General features: G+C 44.4%; 1 protein-coding gene across 3 annotated transcripts in view; it reads left to right on the top strand.

Annotated features, from left to right (window-relative positions):
- vex (somatomedin B and thrombospondin type 1 domain containing protein vexed) overlaps positions 1–25084 on the top strand; it is a 102874-nt gene that overhangs the window by 74108 nt on the left and 3682 nt on the right. For all 3 annotated transcript variants that reach the window (XM_089474997.1, XM_089474999.1, XM_089474998.1), the window contains exons 3-4: positions 5506–5700; positions 15498–15618. In XM_089474997.1, the coding sequence (XP_089331123.1) occupies positions 5506–5700; positions 15498–15618 (316 nt within the window). The remainder of the gene's footprint in view (positions 1–5505; positions 5701–15497; positions 15619–25084) is intronic.

The raw sequence follows: 25084 nt of genomic DNA, 5'->3' as shown, positions 1-25084 counted from the left end.
TGTTATGGCTGTTGCCACTGTTGCCAAGTGGCAATTGAGGCAGGTGGCAAAGGGTTGACGCTGTTAAAAACGAGAGCCAAATACACGCGCGCATAAATGTATGAATAAATGAGCAGCAAGCCAATTGGCGACTAGGCACTTCTGCCCACCATCTGGCAGCATTGGCCACATTGCCCAATCGTTCATTAATTGGCCATTGACAACAGTTCCATGCAGTTGCTGCTTGGAATTCTGCAGTACCAAAATGAATTCATTTAAGCAAATTCATTTAAGTCAATGTCAAGCGACCTCGCCGATCTGGCAACGCTATGAAGTAAGCAAGACTTTTTTGTGTCTCATCTCGGACCTTCGCTAATTGATTTCAAATAACTTCGAACGGAGTGACACAGGCAACAGTCTGGCAACAGTCTGGCAACACTGTGCAGGCTGGCAACGCTGCCAAAGGAGCTCAACTCGTGAAGTTCGGCAAAGTTGGCTGAAGCTAAAGCATTCAAGTCTGAAGTTTCAGTTATTGTTATGAGCGGCTCGGCCGCCTCCTCAGCACCTGCTGCTGTTGACAGTGTTGACAAACGCTGCAAAGCGACAATATCAGTTATTGAAAGTTTGCATCATCTACTTCCCCCAATTTTTTTCGGCTCCGCCTCTGTTTGCTGTTGACAGCCCTTCGGTTGCAAAAACTTTCGGACAACGGCAGCTCAGGTGGGGCCAGGGGGGGAGGGGCAGTCGGTGGTAAGCCTCTTGTTTTGACCAAAAACTTTGGCTGCAATTTGTGTGAGCAGCGAGAGCTCTGCCTGGCTGCAACAGCAACAGAAACTGAAACCGATAGACGATGAATTAGCCATGCCTCAGATGAGCTAAAAGCACTTAAGACTAGCCGAAGTTTGGCAACAATGCAGTCTTAAAGGGAGCTTGCAATTACTTAACTTCCTTACGGCTTCTACTTGATGCTCTGTGTTGCTATATTTATCCCTTTCTTATTTTCGCTCTCTCTCTCTCTCTCGATTCTCTTCTCTCGCTATATATCGCTCTTTTTCTCCCTCACTCTTCTTTTATATCTCCTTCCCTCTCTCACACACACACAGTCTCTGTCTATTTCTATATCAATCTCTTTCTCACTCTCTCTCTCTCTCTCTCTCTCTGTCTCTTTCATTCCCCTCTCTATATATCTCGCTATATATCGCTCTTTTTCTCCCTCACTCTTCTTTTATATCTCCTTCCCTCTCTCACACACACACAGTCTCTGTCTATTTCTATATCAATCTCTTTCTCACTCTCTCTCTCTCTCTCTCTCTGTCTCTTTCATTCCCCTCTCTATATATCTCGCTATATATCGCTCTTTTTCTCCCTCACTCTTCTTTTATATCTCCCTCCCTCTCTCACACACACACAGTCTCTGTCTATTTCTATATCAATCTCTTTCTCACTCTCTCTCTCTCTCTGTCTCTCTCTCTCTGTCTCTTTCATTCCCCTCTCTATATATCACCCTTTTTCTCCCTGTGTCTTCCTTCATCTCCTCCTCTCTCTCTTTCTCTCAGTCGCTGTTGAGTGGCTGTTTTGCTTCAATTTCATTCAGACATGAAATTTGGCAACACCGCAACTCGAATAATAACAGAATACCTGAAAGACTGACAACAGATTCATTTTCGTCACAATCAGAAGCGCTGTTGCCGCACTTCGGGCAAGTTTGCTCTTGCTCTTGCCTTCAGCCTCAGCCGAGGTCCGCTGACTGCGCTGCAGCATGAAAAACACTTGACTGAAGTGTGGCAGCAATGCAGTGCTTGACGGCCAAAAGTCCGCGTCTCTTTCTGATCTGCGCTGTTGCCGCAGTTCACGAGAGTTTTTTGTGTTTTCCTTTACATTGACCAAGTGGAAAACAAAAGGGCGATGCGACTTTTTATCTGTTTATCTGCCGCACTTGAGTTTGTCAAAAGCAATTGTTTGACTTGGCTAGACAAACACGCGAGAGAGAGAGAGAGAGAGTGAGTGAGTGAAAGAGAGAGGAAGAGAGAGAGCTCGTCGGTTTAAAGGGCGAGTGTCAAACGCAACTGACCAAAGCGGGCAACAGGGAAACTAGATTGTGCAAAGGATCTTTGCTTGTTTTGTTTTCCCTTTTTTCTTTGGGAATCAGCAACAACAACAACAGCTGCAACATTTTAGGGGCATTTGCTTCACATCGCTGGCCACAAATAACCAAGCTGTGTTTATTTCTCGCAGCCTCGTGTCGAGGCAGACGCGTCAGCAACTGCTGCTGCTGCTGTTGCTGCTGCTGTTAGCCCTTCTCCTGCTGCTGTTGTTGTTGTTGCTGTTGCTGTTGCTGCTGGCTTTCTCCTGCGCCCTTCTCTATGGACATTGAGTTATGTTGTGGCAACTCGTGTGTGTGTGCCCCAAGGAAATGCAACTTCAGCACCAACAACACCAGCAGCAGCAACAGCAGCAACAGCAGCAGCAGTCAAGGAAACGTCCTTCGCTCCCCCCATGCAGTCGGCTGAGCCATTGTGTAATTGCATGCGGCATTCTGATCCCAGCAATAGCTGCGAAATTTACAGGCTTAGAGACAATGACATTTACATGTGACGCATTGAGCAAGGCCCACATGCAGCATGCAAAAGAAGTGTCTAATGGGATGTGCCACTGGCGCCTGGAATGTTCCACTTGGAAATTGGAGGTGGAAATGAAATGCAGCAGCTGGACTCTGGACTGGGAATGAGGAATGGAACTAGCAAATCAGATTTGCCAGTGGCTGATGAATGTGAGGAATTTAAGTAGGATTTGAGAGGGGCAATTGGAAGAGTCCATTGGAGGTAGAAATTACATTTATTAGTTGAAATGGAAAGAGGAACTTGAAGGCGAGGCATGCATAAAAGTTCATTCTTGGGAAGTAGAAAGAAAGTGAAAGTTAAAATTTCAAGGTGGTAAGTGGAAGCTGGAAAAGAATTTGTATCGTAACTGGAAACAGAAAGTGAGATTTGCAAAGAAAGGCTGAAAATGAAACATAGGAAAAGGAAAGCACCAATCGAATGGAGTAGGGGAAAATAGAATCGGAATAGTTAGAAATTTAAATGGGTTGGAGTTAGATCTCATTGAAGTATTTCCCTAACTCGCAGCTACCAATATTGACTTGGCAAGCGAATGAAATGCGGCAACGCTGCTTTCTATTTCAATTGAGTGTGAAGTGCGGCAACAGCGCACAGCTGCTATCAAGTGCAGCAGGAATTTGGGACTCCACTCTCGGAGATTAAACCAAGCCAGTCGCATAATTATCGTAATGATAGTAATAGTCATTATCATCGCCATCATCATTGCTATAATTGTCATCGTTATCAGCAGGCAGCGCGAGCAGCTGCCATAACCAACAGCAGCTGCAGCTGCTGCACTTGCAACTGGAGCTGCAGCAGCTGCAGCAGCTGCGGGCAGACGGCGACTTGATTGTCGCTAAAAGCACAGCCAAATGGCCAAATGGCCAACTGGCCAACTGGGCAAATGGCCAACTAGCCAACTGGTTGACAACTCTCAAGGAAGTGTGAGCATTAAGGATAAGCCACGCCCTCTACCCTCGGCCCCGCAATCAAGTGGCATGATTGCTAAGCAGCATTTTATGCCGTTTATTGCCACAACAAGCCGGATCAGAGGCAAAAGTTTGCTTTGTGCTCCTGGCTCCACTCTCTGCTGCCTCCCTATGCGCTTCTCATTCGCATTCATGACTGCCGCTGCTGCCGCTGCTGCTGCTGCTGCTGCTGCTGCTGCACACAATATGCTAAACACTTTGCCGGCAGCCAATGCAATCATAATTTTAACTACTTTAGTTTTACGCCCTCGCCTTGCCCGCCTCCTGCTCCGCTTCGCTCGCCTCCTCCTTTCCGTGCGTCCCCCTGCCGCCTGCTGCGACAGCTCCTTGCACTTAGTTCTATTATCCCGGCGCTTTGTTTTGGCCTCATTTTGCTCGTTTTTGCTAATTTGGCGCGGCCACACCAAGCGCCGAGCAAGCCAATGGCTAAAATGCTCAGCAAAGGCGGAGAAAAAGAAAAACTTGTTGGAAAAACCCAGCGAAATGAAAATGAAAATGAAAAATATAAATTGGCTTTTGTGGTGTGGTGTGCAAAATTACGGGCAAAGGCCCTTTAAACCTAATACACGGACCGAGCCAAGAGCAAAGTAAAACTACACTAGCTGGGGTGTGCACGACGGGCAGATACCCCACACCCATTTATCTTTATTCGTGGAAAAGTCTACGCACATCTCATAAGCTAAATGTGCTGACAAAGATTTCGAATCTGTCCATATATGTATATTCGAGTAGGTCCACATACCAATTATACAATATGTAGATACTCAACCAAGTCTACAGAAAACTTATCCAATACAATATGTCAACTGAATGCCTGAAAATCGATATATATCGCTAAAGAGGAAATCAGAGATTATATCAATGAAAGAAGCAACTAATACGCCCCTCAATTTAGCAATTTCCCTATATGCAGGGCATCAGAAACAGAGAAAAACTTTGGAAATGGCATCGATAAATACCGTTAAAATCGATTTTAAAGACAGTTTTTTGCCATTTCTGACTGAACAAGTGCAATAGCCGCTGGAATATACAACAGCCGGAAAGAGAGAAACAGAGAGAGAGGGAGAGAGAGAGAGAGAGATAGAGGGCAGAGTAAGGGAGCGTGATGGCTGGCCGTAGCATATTTCAATTCATATCGGAGCTCGCTCGCTCTCCCTCTCTCTCTCACTCTCTTTCCCTCTCTCTCTCTCTCTCTCTCTCTTTGTGGCTTCATTAGCGCCCTTTAAGGGCCAAACTGGAAATGCTCGCCCGGCCATAGCCAGCGGCGACGCAATCAAGGCAAATGGATTTTAATTAATTTTGCCGGAGCTGCACAATTTTTAATTAAGAAACTTGAAACGTCACTCGTTGCATTTAGCATTTAGTATTTAGCTACAGCAGCAGCTGCTGCAGCTGCAGTTCGAGCTGCAACAAAAGTCCGCTCCGAGGTATTTCATCCAAAAATTCTTTGTCCCACATTTGCTCAGTGGGTTCGCTGTGAATGGCACGGCAGTCGGCAGTGCATGACAAATGTTTTCTTTGTTTCCACACATTCCACATGCAACTAGGTGGCTAGGTGGCACTGTCCAGTGTTGGCTAAGCCGATAAAGGCAATGACAAAGCACGGAATTAGAAATTCGTAAAAGCTGCTGAAATTCTAATCATGAAACATTCGACTCCCTCAAAGCAATTGCTGTGGAAAGATAAATAAAAGAATATTTAATGAAAGACAAGAAACGAGAAACGAACTGAAGCAGGTACAGTGAAGCCTGCCTCTAGAAGAATCTGCGTTGATAAACTAGATTAACTAGACTGCATCAGCAGCTGAATAGCCAGCTAATGCACCTCAATCTATTCGCTTAAACGAAGTGCTTTAGCTACGCTTCACTGTACTTGCATTTGCATTGCTTTTGAGCTTGATGTCTTCATAGACTTAAGCCTCTACTCTGCTCTCCTTTCAGTGCTCGACTGCCAGGTGGGCGACTGGGGGGCGTGGAGCGAGTGCGACAAGAGCTGCGGCGCTGGCATGATGACGCGCACCCGCCAAGTCCTCCAAGCAGCCCAAAACGGAGGCAAGCACTGCCCCTCCCTGCTCCAGAAGCGAGCCTGCCAAGGCTATCGCTGTCACGGACATCGGGATAAGAAGATACTGCGAGGTGAGTCCAAATGTATCTGTATCTGTATCTGTATCTGTATCTGTATCTGTATCTGTATCTGTATCTGTATCTGTATCTGTATCTGTATCTGTTCTGTATCTGTATCTGTATCTGTATCTGTATCTGTATCTGTATCTGTATCTGTATCTGTATCTGTATTCTGTATCTGTATCTGTATCTGTATCTGTATCTGTATCTGTATCTGTATCTGTATCTTGTATCTGGATCTGTATTCTGTATCTGTATCTGTATCTGTATCTGTATCTGTATCTGTATCTGTATCTGTATCTGTATCTGTATCTGTATCTGTATCTGTATCTGTATCTGTATCTGTATCTGTATCTGTATCTGTATCTGTATCCGTATCCGTATCCGTATCCGTATCCGTATCTGTATCTGTATCTGTATCTGTATCTGTATCTGTATCTGTATCTGTATCTGTATCTGTATCTGTATCTATATCTATATCTATATCTATATCTGTATCTGTATCTGTATCTGTATCTGTATCTGTATCTGTATCTGTATCTGTATCTGTATCTGTATCTGTATCTGTATCTGTATCTGTATCTGTATCCGTATCCGTATCCGTATCCGTATCCGTATCCGTATCCGTATCTGTATCTGTATCTGTATCTGTATCTGTATCTGTATCTGTATCTGTATCTGTATCTGTATCTGTATCTGTATCTGTATCTGTATCTGTATCTGTATCTGTATCTGTATCTGTATCTGTATCTGTATCTGTATCTGTATCTGTATCTGTATCTGTATCTGTATCTGTATCTGTATCTGTATCTGTATCTGTATCTGTATCTGTATCTGTATCTGTATCTGTATCTGTATCTGTATCTGTATCTGTATCTGTATCTGTATCTGTATCCGTATCCGTATCCGTATCCGTATCCGTATCCGTATCCGTATCCGTATCCGTATCCGTATCTGTATCTGTATCTGTATCTGTATCCGTATCCGTATCCGTATCCGTATCCGTATCTGTATCTGTATCTGTATCTGTATCTGTATCTGTATCTGTATCTGTATCTGTAATCTGTATCTGTATCTGTATCTGTATCTGTATCTGTATCTGTATCTGTATCTGTATCTGTATCGTGTATCTGTATCTGTATCTGTATCTTGTATCTGTATCTGTATCTGTATCTGTTATCTGTATCTGTATCTGTATCTGTATCTGTATCTGTATCTGTATCTGTATCTGTATCTGTATCTGTATCTGTATCTGTATCTGTATCTGTATCTGTATCTGTATCTGTATCTGTATCTGTATCTGTATCTGTATCTGTATCTGTATCTGTATCTGTATCTGTATCTGTATCTGTATCTGTATCTGTATCTGTATCTGTATCTGTATCTGTATCTGTATCCGTATCCGTATCGTATCCGTATCCGTATCCGTATCCGTATCCGTATCCGTATCCGTATCCGTATCCGTATCCTGTATCTGTATCTGTATCTGTATCTGTATCTGTATCTGTATCTGTATCTGTATCTGTATCTGTATCTGTATCTGTATCTGTATCTGTATCTGTATCTGTATCTGTATCTGTATCTGTATCTGTATCTGTATCTGTATCTGTATCTGTATCTGTATCTGTATCTGTATCTGTATCTGTATCTGTAATCTGTATCTGTATCTGTATCTGTATCTGTATCTGTATCTGTATCTGTATCGTATCTGTATCTGTATCTGTATCTGTATCTGTATCTGTATCTGTATCTGTATCTGTATCTGTATCTGTATCTGTATCTGTATCTGTATCTGTATCTGTATCTGTATCTGTATCTGTATCTGTATCTGTATCTGTATCTGTATCTGTATCTGTATCTGTATCTGTATCTGTATCTGTATCTGTATCTGTATCTGTATCTGTATCTGTATCCGTATCCGTATCCGTATCCGTATCCGTATCCGTATCCGTATCCGTATCTGTATCTGTATCTGTATCTGTATCTGTATCTGTATCTGTATCTGTATCTGTATCTGTATCTGTATCTGTATCTGTATCTGTATCTGTATCTGTATCTGTATCTGTATCTGTATCTGTATCTGTATCTGTATCTGTATCTGTATCTGTATCTGTATCTGTATCTGTATCTGTATCTGTATCTGTATCTGTATCTGTATCTGTATCTGTATCTGTATCTGTATCTGTATCTGTATCTGTATCTGTATCTGTATCTGTATCTGTATCTGTATCTGTATCTGTATCTGTATCTGTATCTGTATCTGTATCTGTATCTGTATCTGTATCTGTATCTGTATCTGTATCTGTATCTGTATCTGTATCTGTATCTGTATCTGTATCTGTATCTATATCTATATCTATATCTATATCTGTATCTGTATCTGTATCTGTATGTATTTTAATGAAATGCAAATTTAATAAATAATATCCCGGCCTGACATCGCTTCATTTATCGTGTTTCCCTTGCACCTGTCAGGTGGGCTGTCGTGCAGTCACGATTACAACAATAGCTACGGCAACTGGGTTACCCCTTTATCTCGATCCGGGCGTGCATCTGTGTTGCGGCGCGTTAATTAAAATAGTCGATGGCCAGCCCTCGATTTGCAGGCCCTTTCAATATATTACAATTAAAATCTAACTGATATTTGCAAGGAATATTGATAAATTGAGATATTTAGAATGCAGTAGGAAATGAAATGGGAATTTTCAATTCATTTCAGCTGCCTTTTCAGGCATTGTTTGACTTAATTAATTCCGGTTTTTCACTTCTACATGAATCCACTCATATTCAACAGCCTTTCAGCTCAGAGGGAGCTTTCCCTTTCTCTCTCTCTCTCTCTCTCTCTCGCTTATTTCATATTCCATTTTGCATATTTGCTAAGAATGTTGATATGTTGATCCACTTAGCAAGCACTTGGCTCGTATTGTTAGCGCCCCAGAAAATGCAGCGTAAATATTTTACACCCATTGTAATACCACGTACTTGGCCTTAGGTTGGGTAGTCCAACTGGGCGTTTGAAATTCGTTTGATGAGCTTAACGCTAAGTATATCCCATCTCTTCTGTGCCTCCTTTGTGACTCCAAGCAATCTATCTTTCTATCTCTCTCTTTCAATCCCGCTCTACATTTCTTTATCTTCTTATCCTCATCTCTCTCTCTCTCTCTCTCTCTCTCTCTCTCTCTCTATCTTTATCTGTCTGACCCATCTCTCTTTCTTATCCATTCTCTTCTTCTTCACCCACAGCATATGTCTGTATACTCCTCTTTCTTTTTGTTTTTGATTGAATGACTTACAAATCCTAGTCTCACCTGAGTCAATCTTCACATGCAATGTGCAGGGTATTTCAAAGTCAACCCTTTGGATGGTTGGACGGCTGCATTGACAGAGCTGTGCAATGCAAAAAGCTTTTTCATCTAAACGCCCAAGCAGAATGTGAAGCAAACTAAGTCACTTGACGGGTGGCTGGATGGTTTACACGAATCCACACAGACGCTGATGCACTTCTGCTCCGGCAGAAGAGAGTGTGACAGAGAGAGAGAGAGAGAGAGAGAGAGAGAGAGAGAGAGAGAGATAGAAAGAGAGAGGTGGGAGGCATCTTTGCTGCAGATGCATCTGTCAGCTTTCGCTTGTAGCTGAAAGTTTTTTTTCTCACTCTACTTTGTTCGCTCTTTCTTTGGAATACCCTGTACTCATTGACTAATGGGTAGGCAGGGTATATTAGACTTGGGATAGACTCTAAAGCCGACTTTACTTACTCACACTGCTGCCTTATTTCTGCCTTACGCTAGGAAATCACATGCAAAACTTCTGACTCACTTATGGCTTCAAGGGTATTTCGTAGTCGAGCACTCGGCAATCGTAGACTTCCTTTAGAGTTGGCCACGTAAAAAGCGAGCAGTGTCCTAAGAAGAAGACGCATGTGGATGTAGATGCTGGGCTCCAATCTCTGGCCAGAGAACTAACATTCATCTCTCTCTCTCTCGCTCTCTGTCTCTGGCCTCTGCTTCTTGCCTCTCGCCACTCTCCTCTCCCCTCTAGCTCGTCACCCTACCACGCCCCGTTCGTACCCCAGCCCCTGCCCTTTGGCCTGGCAAAGCAATTTTGTGCAAGTGGCTGACATAAAAGCCATATTATATTTGGCTAAGTGTCGCCGACGGCACACATACACAAACACCCACACACGACCACGCCCCCATTCAGCAGCAGTCGAGCTATAGTGGGTCCTAAGCGACTGCACAATACTCGCTCAAGGTACACAAGCAAGTGAATAGATAGATCCACATAGGTGAACCTTGAGGTATAGAGGGGAAAAATGAGAAGGGAGAGAACTTCCCAGGTATTGTATAGCCTGATACGCCCCCCATGGGCGTAGATTTGAAATATGTGAAATTGATGGTGAAACGAAGTGACGAATGAAGGCAGATAGAGGTAGATAGAAGCGAATAGAGACAGATAGAGATGGATAGAGAGGCATAGACAAGGATGAATACGAATGAAGACAGATGACGACTGATAGAGACGCATAGATGAAGAAAGAGACGGACAAAGATAGATTGAGAAAGATAGCTACGGATACAGGCTACAAATAGAGACGGATAGAGGTTGATAGAGGCGGAAAAAAATGAATAGGGATAGAGATGGCGGGAAAAACAGAAGCAGGTGCAGGGAGATAGAGGAAAAGTGCTCAGCACAGAGACTGGATGGATGGATGGAATGACGGAATGAAGACTCTTCTGCACAAGCGAGAAAACCAATATACTCACTTTGCCATTTTCTTCTTTGCGTGAACGAGTGCAAAAAAGAAAAACAAAGCAGAAGAAGTTGCGGCAAGCATAAAAAAAAGTAGCCAAAAACAAAAAAACTATTAAAAATCGCAGCAGAAGTTTTTTGTTTATGTTTTGGGTCGCCTGTGCTCCATTAACCACGAACGTGCCCCGTCTTTCTACTGCCCCTCTTTCCTCCACTGCTTAGCACTGCTCCTACTCCTCCTTCTCCTGCTTCTGCTTCTGCTTCTGCTGTGTGGCTCTGGAGTTAGTTGTGCTTGCGGTTCTTGTTGACGCTCGTCCGCTCGCTCTTTAAGCGTTTAATTAAAACTTTGATTGCAGCCATTAGAAAAAATTGTTAAGCTCTGTATGCAGAAATGATCCACACACAAACACACCAGACGGCACATGTCACAACCATCAATAGAGCGTGAGAGAGAGAGAAAGAGAGCAAAGAATTTGTAATTAACGGTTGTTTAGTGCTGGATAAAGCAAGTTCCATTAAAACTATCAAATTCAATTAAGCAACAGCTAAGAGCTTGCAAGGCACATGAAAGCTCTTAGTCCAAGAGCTTTAAGTTGATTAATGATTGGTTATTTTCAGAGAAACTTTTAAGCTGAGCTCATCATCTCCATCTCCCTCTCTAGATACGCTAGATCAAATGCAAACGAAATTCTCAAATCTATAGAGAGCGAATCAACAAGTTGCTTCAGCTGAATCACTCTGGATCAGCTCCATGGATGCTTCATTTTGTCTCTTATCATTGAGAACTCAGTTGTGGCAAGCCAACTTGCGTAGCTCTTGGAGCTGAACTGTCTGCAGCTAGTAGCTCTGAGAGCCTTCAGCAGCAAGGTAGGCTACACGCCCTCCTCTCTCTCCGCCCCTTTTCGCACATTGACAGCAGCTGAAGCAATTATTTAAGAGCTAATTGACATTTACAGGCGCACAGAGAGAAGCAGATGCGAATTAAATGCTTTAAAGCTGTTTATAGTATTAAGCAGTGTGAGTGTGTGTGAGCGTGTGTGAGCGTGTGTGTGTGTGCGTATGTGTGATTTGTTTATCTTGCAAATTGCTGTCAGACACAGTGGAGCTTTTGCTTTGGCTTTGCACTTTAGTCGGGCAATTACAGAGCATTAAAATGTCGATTAGAGCTGGACAGGGCAGGGGAGAGGCAAGGGGACAGAGAAAGAGAGTGAGAGAGAGACGGCAGGGGTGGTATCAAAGCGCAACTTAAATCTAAATCAAAACCGCTTGCAAAGTGAGGATGTAAAGATGCAGTTGAGTGTTCCTGACTAGAAAATACCCTAAGCATCGAGTAGTATAGAAAGAGAGAGAGAGAGAGAGAGAGAGAGAATAACAGACGGACTAACTTGACTCTTTTTGTAGATAGTAATATTGATATGCTACATAATTACACTTTAGCCCATCAACAATCAGCCCATGCAACTACTATAGGGTATACACAAAGACGAACAGCGCAAGAAATGAAGCAAAGCAAAGCAAAGGCAAGCGGGAGAGGAAATGGAAGCTGCACGCAGAGCGCTCGACTGCTCAACTGTTGCAGATACTGTTGCAGCAACACCTGACAGCAACAGCAGCAGCAACAGCAACAGCAACAGCAGCAGCAGCAGTAGAAAGAGCAACAGCGACTGCGACATCAAACAACTGGCATTAAATACGTGCAATTTGTGTTAGATAATTGGGTAGGGCGCAAATTAAATTTGCTCGAGACGCGAACCAAGCAGCCGCATGAGAAGCGCAGAGAGAGGCGTGCGCGCGCGCTCGTTCGCGTCATTAAGTATGCTATTAAAAATTTGTGTAATGCCAAGTTAATTGCTAACAACCAGGGGTGTCTCTCGCTCTCGCCGTCTCTGTCTACCTCTATATCTGGCTCACTCTTTTTTTGGCATGTGTGTAATAATTAAGGTAAACAAACACGCCCCTTCGCCCACCCACAATCACACACGCACACACACACGCACACTCACACTCACACCTACGGCCCGCCATGTACAATGCCCAGCGCCATTTGCAGGTGGAAAAATGTTGTGAATTCAGCTAACTGCACTGAGCGAAAACATCGAGTTAGTCTCATTTTTACCCAAACTTGGACAACTTTGGCAAATCTTTATCTTTGCTCGATCTACGCGAGTATTACGACGTTTGACTACAACATTTTCTTACTGGACAAATGCTCCAATCAATCAGAATTATTTCTTAGCGTGAACTTTCAATCTCTGAGTCCATCCAACGTCAATCGTCACCAATCAATCATCACACTACCAATCACTCCCAAAGTAGACATTTATAATGAGCATTCAATCAGTCAGTGCAGGTAATCAACCAATCGTCAATCAAGTGGAGTCGCTACATCGTTCAATCACTTAACCATCAGTCTATCAGTCAGTCGACCAGGCAGTCAATCTGTTTTGATGCATTGGCTAAACTTATTCAAATTAATCAATCACTCGTCAGTCAGTCATTCAATCAATCAATCAATCAAGCACTCAGTCCTTATATGTTACTCAGGCAATCCAGTCAGTCATTAAATAATCAATCAAGCCAGCAAGCAGCTCCCCATATTCAACTGCTTCACTTTCGCCCTAAGTACGTAAGCATTATTTTCTCACAGTGCAGCTAATATGTGTGCGCTCACTTTTGTCGCCGACTGTCGTCGCTGCCATCGTCGGCCTTCTTCAGGGTTTCTCGTTGTCGCCGCCATTGGCAGGCCACAATAATGCGCAGTGCTCATTAACGTTATAAAAATAATTGCTGTACACTTGCAGACATCCATTCGCTTACACACACACACACGCACACCTACACACACACACACACACACACGCCTGCACATACATACGTTGAATACTCATTCACTTAGGGCTGTGAATTACGGGCCATGTGCTAAATTCCAATTAACTTGCATGTATGTGTGTGTACTCGGATGTGTGCGTGTGTGCTTGTGCAAGTGTGTGTGTTGTGCTTGGCCAAGTAGGTAATCGTCCAAGATGAAAAACGTAGCCGAAAACCAGCCAAACCGAGGCACAACAATATGCCATTTGATTATGCAAATGTATGCGTGCGAGTGTGCGTGCGCGTGTATGTGTGTGTGTGTGTGTGTGTGCTTATGTGTGGCACTTGACTTGTTCAATTTGCATAAGTTGTGTGTGCTCCTGCTGACGACCAAAAATTATGCAATACATATGTGCAAGCTAGCACACCCGCTCTCTCTCTCTCTCTCTCTCTCTCTTTCTCCCACTCTATCTCCCTCTTACATTCGCACATTAACTGATAAAGCACAGTTTAAGCTTGGACCATCAGCCGTTTGTCGACTTGACATTCCATTTGCTGTGGCACGTGCAAGTCCTTTAAATTTGCCTTCATCTAGCTCTACTCTAGACTCATGCTGTCTCCCTCTCTCACACGCGCCCTGCAGCAACGCAGGGGTCAAAGTCTGTTAATGACCTTGACTTTATTGCAACATAATGTTTAGCTGTCTTTGCAGTTGGGCTCACACTGTCTCTCCCTTCTCTCTCTTTCTCTTTCTCTTTCTCTCTCTCCTCTCTCTCTCTCTTTTCTCTCTCTGTCTCGATCGTGCTATCTCTCTTCTTCTCGTCTCTTTATCGTTTTCATGCTATAAATCTTACTCTCTCGTTTCTTTTGTCTCGTCACCCCCTTTCTCATTATTCCAATCTCCTCCTACCATTTCTCACTCAAGTTACCCATTTGAAATCTTTACAGGGTATAGACTTATAGTCAGAACTCCACATCTGATACCGTAGCGCGCCTTGACTGCGTTTCAGATCTGTCAAAGAGATTCCTAAGACCTGGTGCCAAGTCAAAGAGTGCTCCCATCGATGTTTACTTTCCCTGCTCCTAATAAGCTCTCTCTCCTTGCTCCTCGCCCGCCCCTAAGCAGGGGGCGTGGCACGAAGCTACAACTGACTCAAAGCCAGGCGGCTGGACCCTGTCAATTCAGGTCTGTCCATGCGAGGAGTCAATGCATGCAGACCAGGCCAAGGCTGATGATGCTGCTCACTGCTATTCCCCCTCCCCCCTCCCCCCTCGCTCTTCTGCTTTGGCAGACACCTTTTCACGAGTCACGTGGCTGTGCGTGGCTGTGGCACGTGCTGCAAGTAAAGCAATGTCCCCGTCTACATTTCGCAGGTGAATGTCTCCCGCTGCTCCGACCCGCTACCTCCCCCTCCCCTCCCCCAGGCGGGTGTCAGTGACAGTAGTATGTGGCTCGTGGCGGTCTGTCAATGCGAGCTCTGCTAGTCAAAAGTCGGAATTGGGGAAGAGGGCGTCGCATATTGAGTCGCAATGGGGGGCCCCACGTTGAGCATTGGAATTGGGAAAGGGACGAAGGGAGAAGGGCGAAGGGAAATGGCAAAGGTTGTTTTGTTGTTTGCAATTGCTAGCACGCTTGTGTTGTCCTTGTCAGCTGTGGCTGCCACACCTCCTTAGCTGTTTCCCCGCTCCTCTTTCCTTCCTTTCTCCTTCTCTTTCCCTTTTCCTTTTTCCTTTGCTGTTTTCTTTTTTCGGTTGCTCGTCTAATGGCATGTTTTGATTTCGCTCTCAGCAATGCAAACATCATGCGAAGCCAGTCAAAGCAAATGCGATTCGTGTGGCATAACCGCCAGGCATACAGGCACGCACTTCCGCAGACACACACACACACACAAAGACACATAGCAGAGCACACACACACACTCGTATACACTCGCTGCTGGTACAACCAGCTCTTCCGGTTGCAGCCACGCCTCGAGCCGCGCCCGCCTTCGCGTCTACAATTTGATTTCACGTTCTGAGCTCTACTTCATATTTTCATTTTCTTTATTTTCTATGACTCTATTTACCTCTAAGTCTTAACTACTCTACTGAGTGGGCTAGTATAACGGTTTATACTTCCTCTTCATCAATAATGATTAACCAAGAACTAATTCTAAGCCAATGCATATTATTCCGTACTGACTTGTGCTTGATATTACTGACTGTTCTAGCTAACTGTTCATAACTAACTGTCTTCCTCTTCTCTCTTCCAGAAATGGCTCTTCTCCTGCCCGCCGCACTCACGCGCAATCATCGCACCAACGAGAGCAGCGACAGCCGCCACAATCTGCACTCGCGCTATCGCGACTCCTACAAACACAATCGGGATCATGAGTGAGTATCGCAGAGAAGAGAAGCTATCTATGGGAATAGGCTATATATAGGAGTAGACTATACTGATACTTAAGAGAGGTACAGTCCGAAACACATTGAAGCTCGCCTTATAGACGGAGCTAGAAGAGGACAGTAAGGGCCACTATTCATATCTTGGTGCCTTCACGTATCGGATCATATCTTTCATATCTTTATATCTTTACTAAACTAGAAGATAGAAGTAGAGGCCACTATTCATATCTTGATATCAGCATATCTGGGTGCCTTCACACATCATATCATATCTTCATATCCTTAAATCTTCCTACATCCTTTTGTCAGCAGGAACTTGAGGAGAGCAGTATTCATAACATATTCATATACACATCTATATTTGTATATAGATATTTTTACCTGAATGCACATCTGTATCCGTAGCTGCATCTGTGTCTGTACTGAAGCCTGCCTAGCTTTTCTCTGCCACAACTCTCAAGATCTCTCAGTCGCCGTGGAGATAAATTGCTGCACCTTAAAAATTCAATTCAGGTATCGAGCGTGAAATGATTTTCCGCGACTTGGAGCCTTCTTTCACGCTTGACTTTGTTTAATTTGGAATCGCGATTCTAGGCGAAAGGTGTGTGCCGAATCGTTTTCCAAAGCCGCTTTTATGGCATTAGGTTAACGGGAGAAAAGCTGCGGAGAAAAAATGAGAAATTTCAGTATTAATCCCAAATTTGTTGCTAGCTGTTCGGCTCCTTTATGACTCGCGCGGCATGCAAACAACAATTTCATCTTGTAATGGGTGGAGGGCGGGTGAGAGAGAAAGGGGGCGCATCAGCATAAGCGTCTGCAATAAAAATCCATCATAAAAGGCGCATAAAAATTGTTCGGTATAAAAATCTCCGCCTTGATTTGACGCGCTGTTAATTTTCGTCCTCACGAGCATTTGCCTTGCTTTGTTTTCCTCCTCCTTCTCCTGCTTCTCCGCCGCCACCATCTGTTACCTCGTTGCCTTCTTCCTCTTCATTCTATTTGCTTGTTCGAGTTGGAAATGGAAATGTTTATGATTCATGCCATTCAGCCACACAGACAGGTTGGCCAGCAGTCCTTGACGCCGGCCCTGCCTTTGATGGCTTCCTCAATTGTCCACTAGACGAGCTGCAGACCTCGATGCAAGCGTGACTCAGAGATACCCTATAATGTAGATCAGCCACACTGGGTAAAGCCCAATGCAGCTTTCTCTCTGTTCCACTCATTGGCTACAGCTTAAAGATACCCTGTAATCTGCTGCTACTACTTAATAAGCTTACCTCGCTTTCAACTCTAAAACTTTTGTTAGGTGTTTGCAAAACAGTTAGGTAAAAAGCTCAAGTTTAAGCTGAAGAGATTCACATCTCAAAGATACCCTGTAAAGTCACATCTCAAAGATACCCTGTAAATTAGTCAAACGCCATCTCTCTTACACATTCTATCCAACTACGCATTCCAGATGCTCCAGGAGTATGTGTATGCTTAGTATGAAGGTATGCACGACTCAAAGATACCCTCTATTGGATCAATCTATATCTTGATGTTTTCCATATCCATATCCACTTACATCATTCCATACATACTTATTAGAGAGAAAGATACCCTATACATTGGTATGGCACGCAAGTCAATGAGTTCGCCTCACCATTCACTATGAACTCTGGTTTGTATCTCTCTCCCTCTCTATTCTCTCCTGTCTCCTGTTCAATGCTGCATGTGATAAGGCCAGGGGGGCGTGGCTTGCCCACTGCCCACTTCAAATAAGCAAACAGACATCAATCACGTTCCGCATACGCCACGTTGTCCGTTCAATGTTCAGATGGGCGCCTTCAGCCGTTCTACTCCTGCTCCTGCTCCTGCTCCTGCTCCTGCTCCTGCTCCTGCTCCTGCTGCTGCTGCTTCTGCTGCCTGTTGCGGTCTGCGATTTTGTGCTGCGCTCTTATCGTCCGCCTCTCTTATGTTTGAGTGCTTCTCGCTGCTCATCAAAAGCGGTTTATTATGCTGCGCTTTACTTTTGTTTGCGAAATTAAATTAAATCCGCAATTTATTATTTTTATGTCTTTTCCATTTGCTTTCAATTCGAATCTATTTCCGCAGAAAGCAGCAGCGCAAGAGCAGCTCATGAAACGTGCCAAATGGAGCAGCACTTGGGCAGTCCAGATGTGCGGCTAAACATGTCGATAACTAGGCTATTCGCTATCGATAGATATCGTTATCGATTAGACTTTCACATGCATCCACATCAATGAGAAGGTTTTGCTGTTCCCACCTAGTCTCGATTCGAACTCACATTCCAATTCGAATTACATATTCGATCAATCAATTTCCACGGCTCAAATGATTCAATTTGGCTCGATAATTGATTCGTTTCGTTTTTTTTTTTTTTTTTTTTGGCTCGAGTGGCGAAAGCTTTCACATGAGCATGATGAATGAGTGAATGGAATTCATGAATATTTATTGCACGCCACGATAAAAATCGGAATGGAAATCGAAATCGAAATCGTATTCATTCACGCGCGCACACACAAATCAATTCAAAGTGAGTCAAAAGCTACTTCTCTCTCTCTCTATCTCTTGCTCCCTCTCTCTTCCTCTCTCTCTCTTTGGTGAGTCGCCCAATTCACTTGTCCAATGATTTGTTAACTAGCGACAAACTTTTATTGCCTCGCTGCTGATAGAAGGAGCTGCTGTTGCTCCACAAAAGGACTACGGACCGAGGACAAAGGACAAAGGACGAACGGCACAAATTATGAATTATGCGCTCAAATGCTGAGCAGCAACAACAGCAACAGCAATGGAACTTGGACAAAGAAAATAAATAAATAAATTACGCAAATAACAAAACAGAAAAACAAAATAAAAACCGAAGAAGAAGACGAAGCGAAAAGAAACGAGAAGGAGCCAAAAATAACAAGCTGAAAGTTTCTCGCGCAGGCAAAAGCCGAAGAGCAAATGCTCTAAGCGAGATGTTCTCCCAAGCAAAGCAGCTCTACAAGGGGAATAGAGAAGGAGGAGAGAAGCTTCAGACATAACTCACTCATTGACTGTGAGACTGAAGTGCAAGAAAATCTGGCAAAAAAAAAAAAAAAGGAATGAGAAGTCTTTCTTTAGTTTCTTTTAAGATAAACGAGAAATCAGTGGAGTGCAATCAGAGTAGTATATATAGGGTGAAGGTATATACAGGTTGGTCATACTCCCAGTACTCAGTTCCAATCACTCCAATGGAAGCAAGAAAACTTCAATTGTCTCTCACATCGTGTCACATACTCACTCACGATTGCAGCAGACCCTCTCGCTGTTGCTCGCTCTGCGTAGGGTATACAAATAATAATTCGCCACAATTTCATTTACATAATGACAGTGCGAAGCGATTGCCGCAGAAAGAAATTACAAAGGAACGAAACGGTAATACACACGCACCCAGTGCTGCGGGCCGCACGGTATATGAACCTTTAGGGCCACGCCCCCTCCCCACCCATTGGGTGAACACCCCCGCGACGAATTCACACTTTGTCTTCTGTTTTTTGTAATGTGATAAATTTACAGGACATCAGGGAAATCTGCAGTCGACAGGCCTTTTAAAATATATAATAGAAACAGACAGGGTCCGCCCGGGCACCGTCCCCTTCTCGGGTGGCCCATCGCCGTTCCAGACCAGTTCCAATTACCATTACAGCCCGAGTTACCGTTACAGCCACAGTCGGAGCTACGAAGGCCCAGAAGGAGGCAGGACTAGCAGGGCAACGACTTCAGATCTACTTTAAAATAAATAAAAGATGTCTGCAGTTTCCAGATCCAGCTAAAGCTGCAGTTTCCATTCTCGTTGTCGTTAAGGTCACAGTACTAGTTCCAGCTCAAGCTCCAGTTCCTGTTCCAGCTCTGACTCCCAATTCAATTTCAGTTTCAGTTAGTGCCTAGGACTAAAACTGAAATTTGATTTGGAGTCAGAGCTGAAACAGGAACTGGAACTGGAACAGGCACTGGCACTGGAACTATTGCTGGTGAATCGTCCTCTTATAGGCATAATCACAGAACCAGTTCGTAGTCCATTTTCATTTCCATTTCTAGTTGTCCCTTAGTACTCAGTGTACTTATACTGATATTATAATGCTTACTTCTTATACGCATATACGTAGCTCCAATTTACGACTGCAGCTCTCGTTCCAGTTCCCATTTTAGTTCCACTTTCTATTCCAGATCATCTTAAACTCACAGCACCAGCTCCAGTGCTAGCTCCAGTTGTGGTTTCTATCATAGTTACTGTTGCAGTGTCAGCCGCTGCTCAGGTTCCCTGTCAGTTCCAGTTCCGTCTCAGTGCCTATACCGCTCCACCCAGCTCCATTAAATACTCTCTGCAGCTTCACCTGGTTTTGAGTGCGCGGCAACAATAAAACGCTTTAAGCGAAAAATCCCCATGAGGATTAGCCTGAACCGCATAAATTTGCAGGCGCACAGCGAATGACTGAGAGAATAGGAGGAATGAGCGAGAGAATAGGAGAGATTCTGGTAGAGGGGGCAGTGGAGGGAGACAGGTTGATTGCCAGTCTTTAAGTCAGCTGAAAATTGAAGACAATGATGCTGCGAATTGACAGATTTTATGATACACACACACACACACACATACATACACTGCATGTACATATATATGTACAAATACAGATATTTGCATATTTGTATAGGCTAATTTGCATAGCAGGTGCGTCCACGCCCCCAACAGTTGAATAAAAGCCATAAAAATGCGTAAAAGCTGCTACTTTATTTTCATTAAACAAACGCAGCTGCCCACGTTTTATGCCCAGTTGATCTGTGTGTGGGTGAGTGTGTCTCTCTGTGTATGTGTGTGTGAGTGGGTGGGTGGCCTGTGTCTGTGTCTGTGCCTGTGCCTGTGCTTTTGCATACTTTTCAAGGGGCCACTCCAAAGTCTGCCTTTCAAATTGAATTATGCACTTAATGCGAAGGACAAGGCACAGCACACAGAGATAAAGTGAGTGAGGGGGGAGAGAGAGAGAGGGAGGATACTTATGCTGTGCTAGAGTTAGAGTAAACGCAACTTAATGCGTTTTAGAGGCCACACGAAATGGATAAGCATCAACTTTCTAATTACTTTCTAATGCAGTCGACTAAATTAAATTTATGAGAATACAAAGGATGTAGCTGTGTATATGGAATATAATCAGATATTGTGCACAATGCAAATGTATGTGTGTAAGCCGTGTGTACGAATAGCAAAGTCAAGAAATTGAGCTGCTTTAAAATAAAACAAGTGAGAAGGCTCCGGTCGAGACTGCTCGACTAGGAGACACCCTGAACCATCCAAGCTTATATTCCACTCATTCTGCGCCTCTTTTATGCACACATGCACACACACACACACGCATCCACACGCACGTATAATCACTCGCTCTGCTGACTGCGCAGTTAGCAGCGACAGCGCTTGGGAAAATTATTAGAATTTATCAGTTGAATAATTTCTCTGACGCACTCATACGAACGGACAGACTCAGCTCGTCGCCCTGATCAAGAATATATATACTTTATGGGGTCTGCGATGATTCCTTCTGCCTGTTACATACATTTCAACAAAACCATTATACCCTGATTTCCCATTTGCAATGGGTTTAGGGTATAAAAAAAGCCGAAACAAGTTCGATTCAATTCGATTGCGTATTCAAAAGGCATTCCACAGTGAGTAAAACTAATTATCCTCCGGTCGCATTCTCGAAAGGGTTCTAAAGGTTCAGTTCAGTTCAAGCTCAGTTAGTAAGGTATGAGACTCGCACTCTCAACACACTCAGAGAGCTGCGTAGGTCCGAGGCCCTGGTGACGTCACTTGTCTCTAGTCCTCAGCAGCAGCCGCAGCAGAAGAAGTCGCACTTCGTACTCTATACATGCTTTATGGCTCAATTTGAAGCTACAGCCTATGCTGAGCCTGGGCTAATAAATTCAAGCCTGACTGCTTCTCTTTCTTCTGCACTCGAATCGCTCTGCTCTTGCTAGTCTAAATGCTAAGCAAAATATTTACTCTCTGCATGTCTACATCTCTCTCTCTCTCTCTCTCTCTCTCTCTCTCTCTCTCTCTCTCTATCTCTCTCTCTCTCTCATTCACTTTGCTATATCTGAGCTATGGCACATTCTTTATAGGCAGCAATTCAAAGAAATTGCCATTCATACGCCCCGTTGCAGCCCCATCCCGCGCTCCATTTGCAGCTCTAATTTTAGCTGCCAGCCCGAGCTGCCGGCTACACATTGTCAATATCAATTATCGTGCATATATACATATACATATAAATAAATATGTTTGTATGCATGCATATTTTATGTGCCAAGCCAAGCGAAAGGACATTGAACTGACTGGCCAGGGTGAGGGGGCGAGAGCGAGAGGGAGAGGGCAAGTCGACTGAGGGCAGCTGCAGGCCGAGCCGTTTGCAGTGCTCAGTCGCTTGAAAGTGTGCAACAAGATTTGCGCGCGCTGCTCAATCATCATTAAAAACTTCCCAGCGACGACAAAGCACAAGAAGAAGAAGAAGAAGAAGAAGAAGACGATGACGCTGAAGCACAAGAAGAAGCAAGAGCAGCCAGGCGGGCAAAGGACACACAGGAAGGCAGCTAAGCGAAAGCAAAGTCCAGCTAAGTCTTTGCCTCCGCCTGCGCCTCCATCTGCATGTGGCCATTCAGGCGGCTCACTCAAGCGCCGCAGAGTGTTTCCTTTGCCAGGACACGAGTCCAGCGCCAAGTCCCCGGCCAGGACTCGGCCAGGACTCGAGGGTCCAGTTGAGTCCCAGGGCTACGCTGCACATTGCTGTTGCCTGTTGCCTGTTGCGCCGCCATTGACTAAAATCCAAATTGAGATGTCGCCGCGTCGTTTTTCGTTTCCGGTTTTTGTGTGCGGCTGCAGGAAACACAGCAGATAGAGAGAGAGAGAGAGAGAGAGAGAGAGAGAGAGAGAGAGAGAGAGAGAGAAGAGGTCAACAGAAGTGGGAAACACCGCAAGCTGTGAGCCAACTTAGTCAAGCAATTATTTTTAGCAGCTGGAGTAGAGCCAGGCCCAGAGCGGGCGAGCAAATGGGGTATATTAGTTTGCAGTGAGCAGCAGAAGAGATGAGAGCATAGGCTAAGGTATCTGACAGTCGTTCATGCCCGCCCCGCGCTAGCGAAATTGTTTTTTATTTTATTTGTTTGTGCTCGGCTTTCACATAAACGAGTGCAAATACTTTTTTAAGTGCCTGTGCACACTCACTGTTGTTGCTCGCCTGGCATTGACAGTTGTCGCCGAGTCCTTTGAAGTGGCAAAATATTTGACAAGAAAATGACTTTTCCCCAGCGCATGGCGCGAAACGGGGGCGATTCGTGCCGCCGATTCGTGCAGCCGCAGCCAATTGCCAGAGTGTCGACATTTGCCTTGGCTAAACACACACACACACACACACACACACAGACACAGGAGTCGCTGCCTCACACTCACACATTCACCCTTCGATTTGGCACTTTCTCAACTTGTTGCTCGACTTACTTTGAATAACTCTGATTTGAGGCATAACCATGTCTGGCAATTGCTCAAGTGATATAGGGCTGCCAGATGGGTTCGTCGCATATGAACAACGCTACATACCCTGTATATGTGGAGCTGTCATATGAAAGATATAAAGATACAGCTAAATTGTCAAGCGATTCGCTTAAGACAGTTTGCAAGTGAAACCTGAAGTAAGTAACCTTGTTTATAAGGCAAGACTTACCTGTAAGAGTTTGCTCCCCTCTCCTGCTCCACATGCTCTGCACCAGTCAAACCTCTGGCCTATGCAAATCGTTCTCTCTCTCTCTCTCACTCTCTCTTTCGCCTGCCCTTTCGTCACATTATAATTATAGCAACTGTTATTTATGGGCCTCTAATATGACATATATATATACATAAATATACATATACATAATTTATTTTATTTTGTTTTTAATTTCCTTAAGAAATTGCCTAAAAATGTATTCATCAAGTTCAAGTCCGGAAAAGTCTTTTTATGTCTTATTCTCAGCTTCGACCACTCAATGTGCTGCGCGTACCGCCCCGCCCCGTACCGCCCCGTCCCGCCCGCTGTCAGCGTGAGCCCCTTGCCACTTGAGTTTAATTATGTTCTGCTGCTGAAGAGTCCTGTGCCATTGCCTTGTTTATTTTTATTGCTTCTGTGCGGCGACGACGACGACGACGACGACGACGACGGCGACGTCGACGCCGGAGTTTGCTGCCGTCGAGTTTTTATTTACATGCATTTTCTTACGTGCTTTTGTTTTTCCTTTTTCTTCTTTTTGTTTTTTTCAATTTACCTTTATGGCCAGCTGGTTGGGGACCGAGGGCGGGCGGGCGACAGGACGCGCATGACATTGCGTCGCCTAGCTGTGGGCCAAGTTAATTAAGTGCTCAGCTCCAGTAGAGCCGACGTCGGCATGAATTATATTTCTATCAGAGCGGCATTTGCTTTGGGTTTGATTTCAATTGCTTTTCGTTTGTTTTGTGTACCCTGTAGTCATTTGAGCATTGGGTAGATTGGCTACGCGGCTGCATATGCTACAGGCAGCAAGAGCTTAGGGTCCTATACATCCCTAAGGCTGCCCACAGATCTAGAGTAGTTCCTGCTTTGGTTTAGTAACTCACTCTAGGCCACTCATCTATTTTAGCCCATCTCGAGTACCTCGAGAGCTGGAGCTATCAAAGTTGGAATGCAGCTGCTGTTCATGTAAGTGAGGGCCAACATAATTTCCTTTTCCGGCTGCCCGAATTCCTAGCTCAAGTACGATGCGAGCAATACGAATCAACTTTAACAACCTGTAAGGCACTTGCCTTATAGCTCAAGGGCTGCAGATATAATGTGTGAGGTATGCAGCCGCACTTCAACTAAAAATACATTAAATGGCTCCGCCATGTCTCCATGTCTGGCCGCCATGTAGAACCATTCATCAGCAAGCACTCGCCCACCTGTTCAATCGCCATTACATTTACCGCTTCTCTTTTTCTCAATTTTGCGATTCTGATTTCCGTGGCGTCAATTGTGAATTCGGCTGCCTGGCTAATTTGGCGATTTGCTAATTGAGCTCTCGAGGCTAAGTGGACAAATATCCGCCCAGCCGATTTGCCGCCAACCCATGAGAGGAGCAGCAGCAGCGGCATTTGAGGGCACATTTGAATTTCCGACGCAATTTCCGATGTCAACACCTTGACAGCTGTCAAGCACACACACACACACACACATACACACACACACAGACACTCACACATTCATGCACACATACACACATTTAAAGAGACACCCAAAGCCACTTGACAGTTGGCTCTTCCCTGCACTCTCTTTTTATCGCCATCTCTCTCTCCTCTCGTCTCTCCTCTCTGCTCTCTCTGTCACTCTATCCCTATGTTTTTGTGGCGCTGCGTTTTTTGCGTAACGGAAACGGAAATTGTTAGGCTTAATAGACAGTT

Source organism: Drosophila arizonae, chromosome X, assembly GCF_054131065.1.
Source record: "Drosophila arizonae isolate 15081-1271.41 chromosome X, UAZ_ARI_1.0, whole genome shotgun sequence".
Taxonomy (NCBI): Eukaryota; Metazoa; Arthropoda; class Insecta; order Diptera; family Drosophilidae; genus Drosophila; species Drosophila arizonae.
Note: the sequence above shows the minus strand (reverse complement) of the source record. Positions and strands in the feature narration are given on the sequence as shown.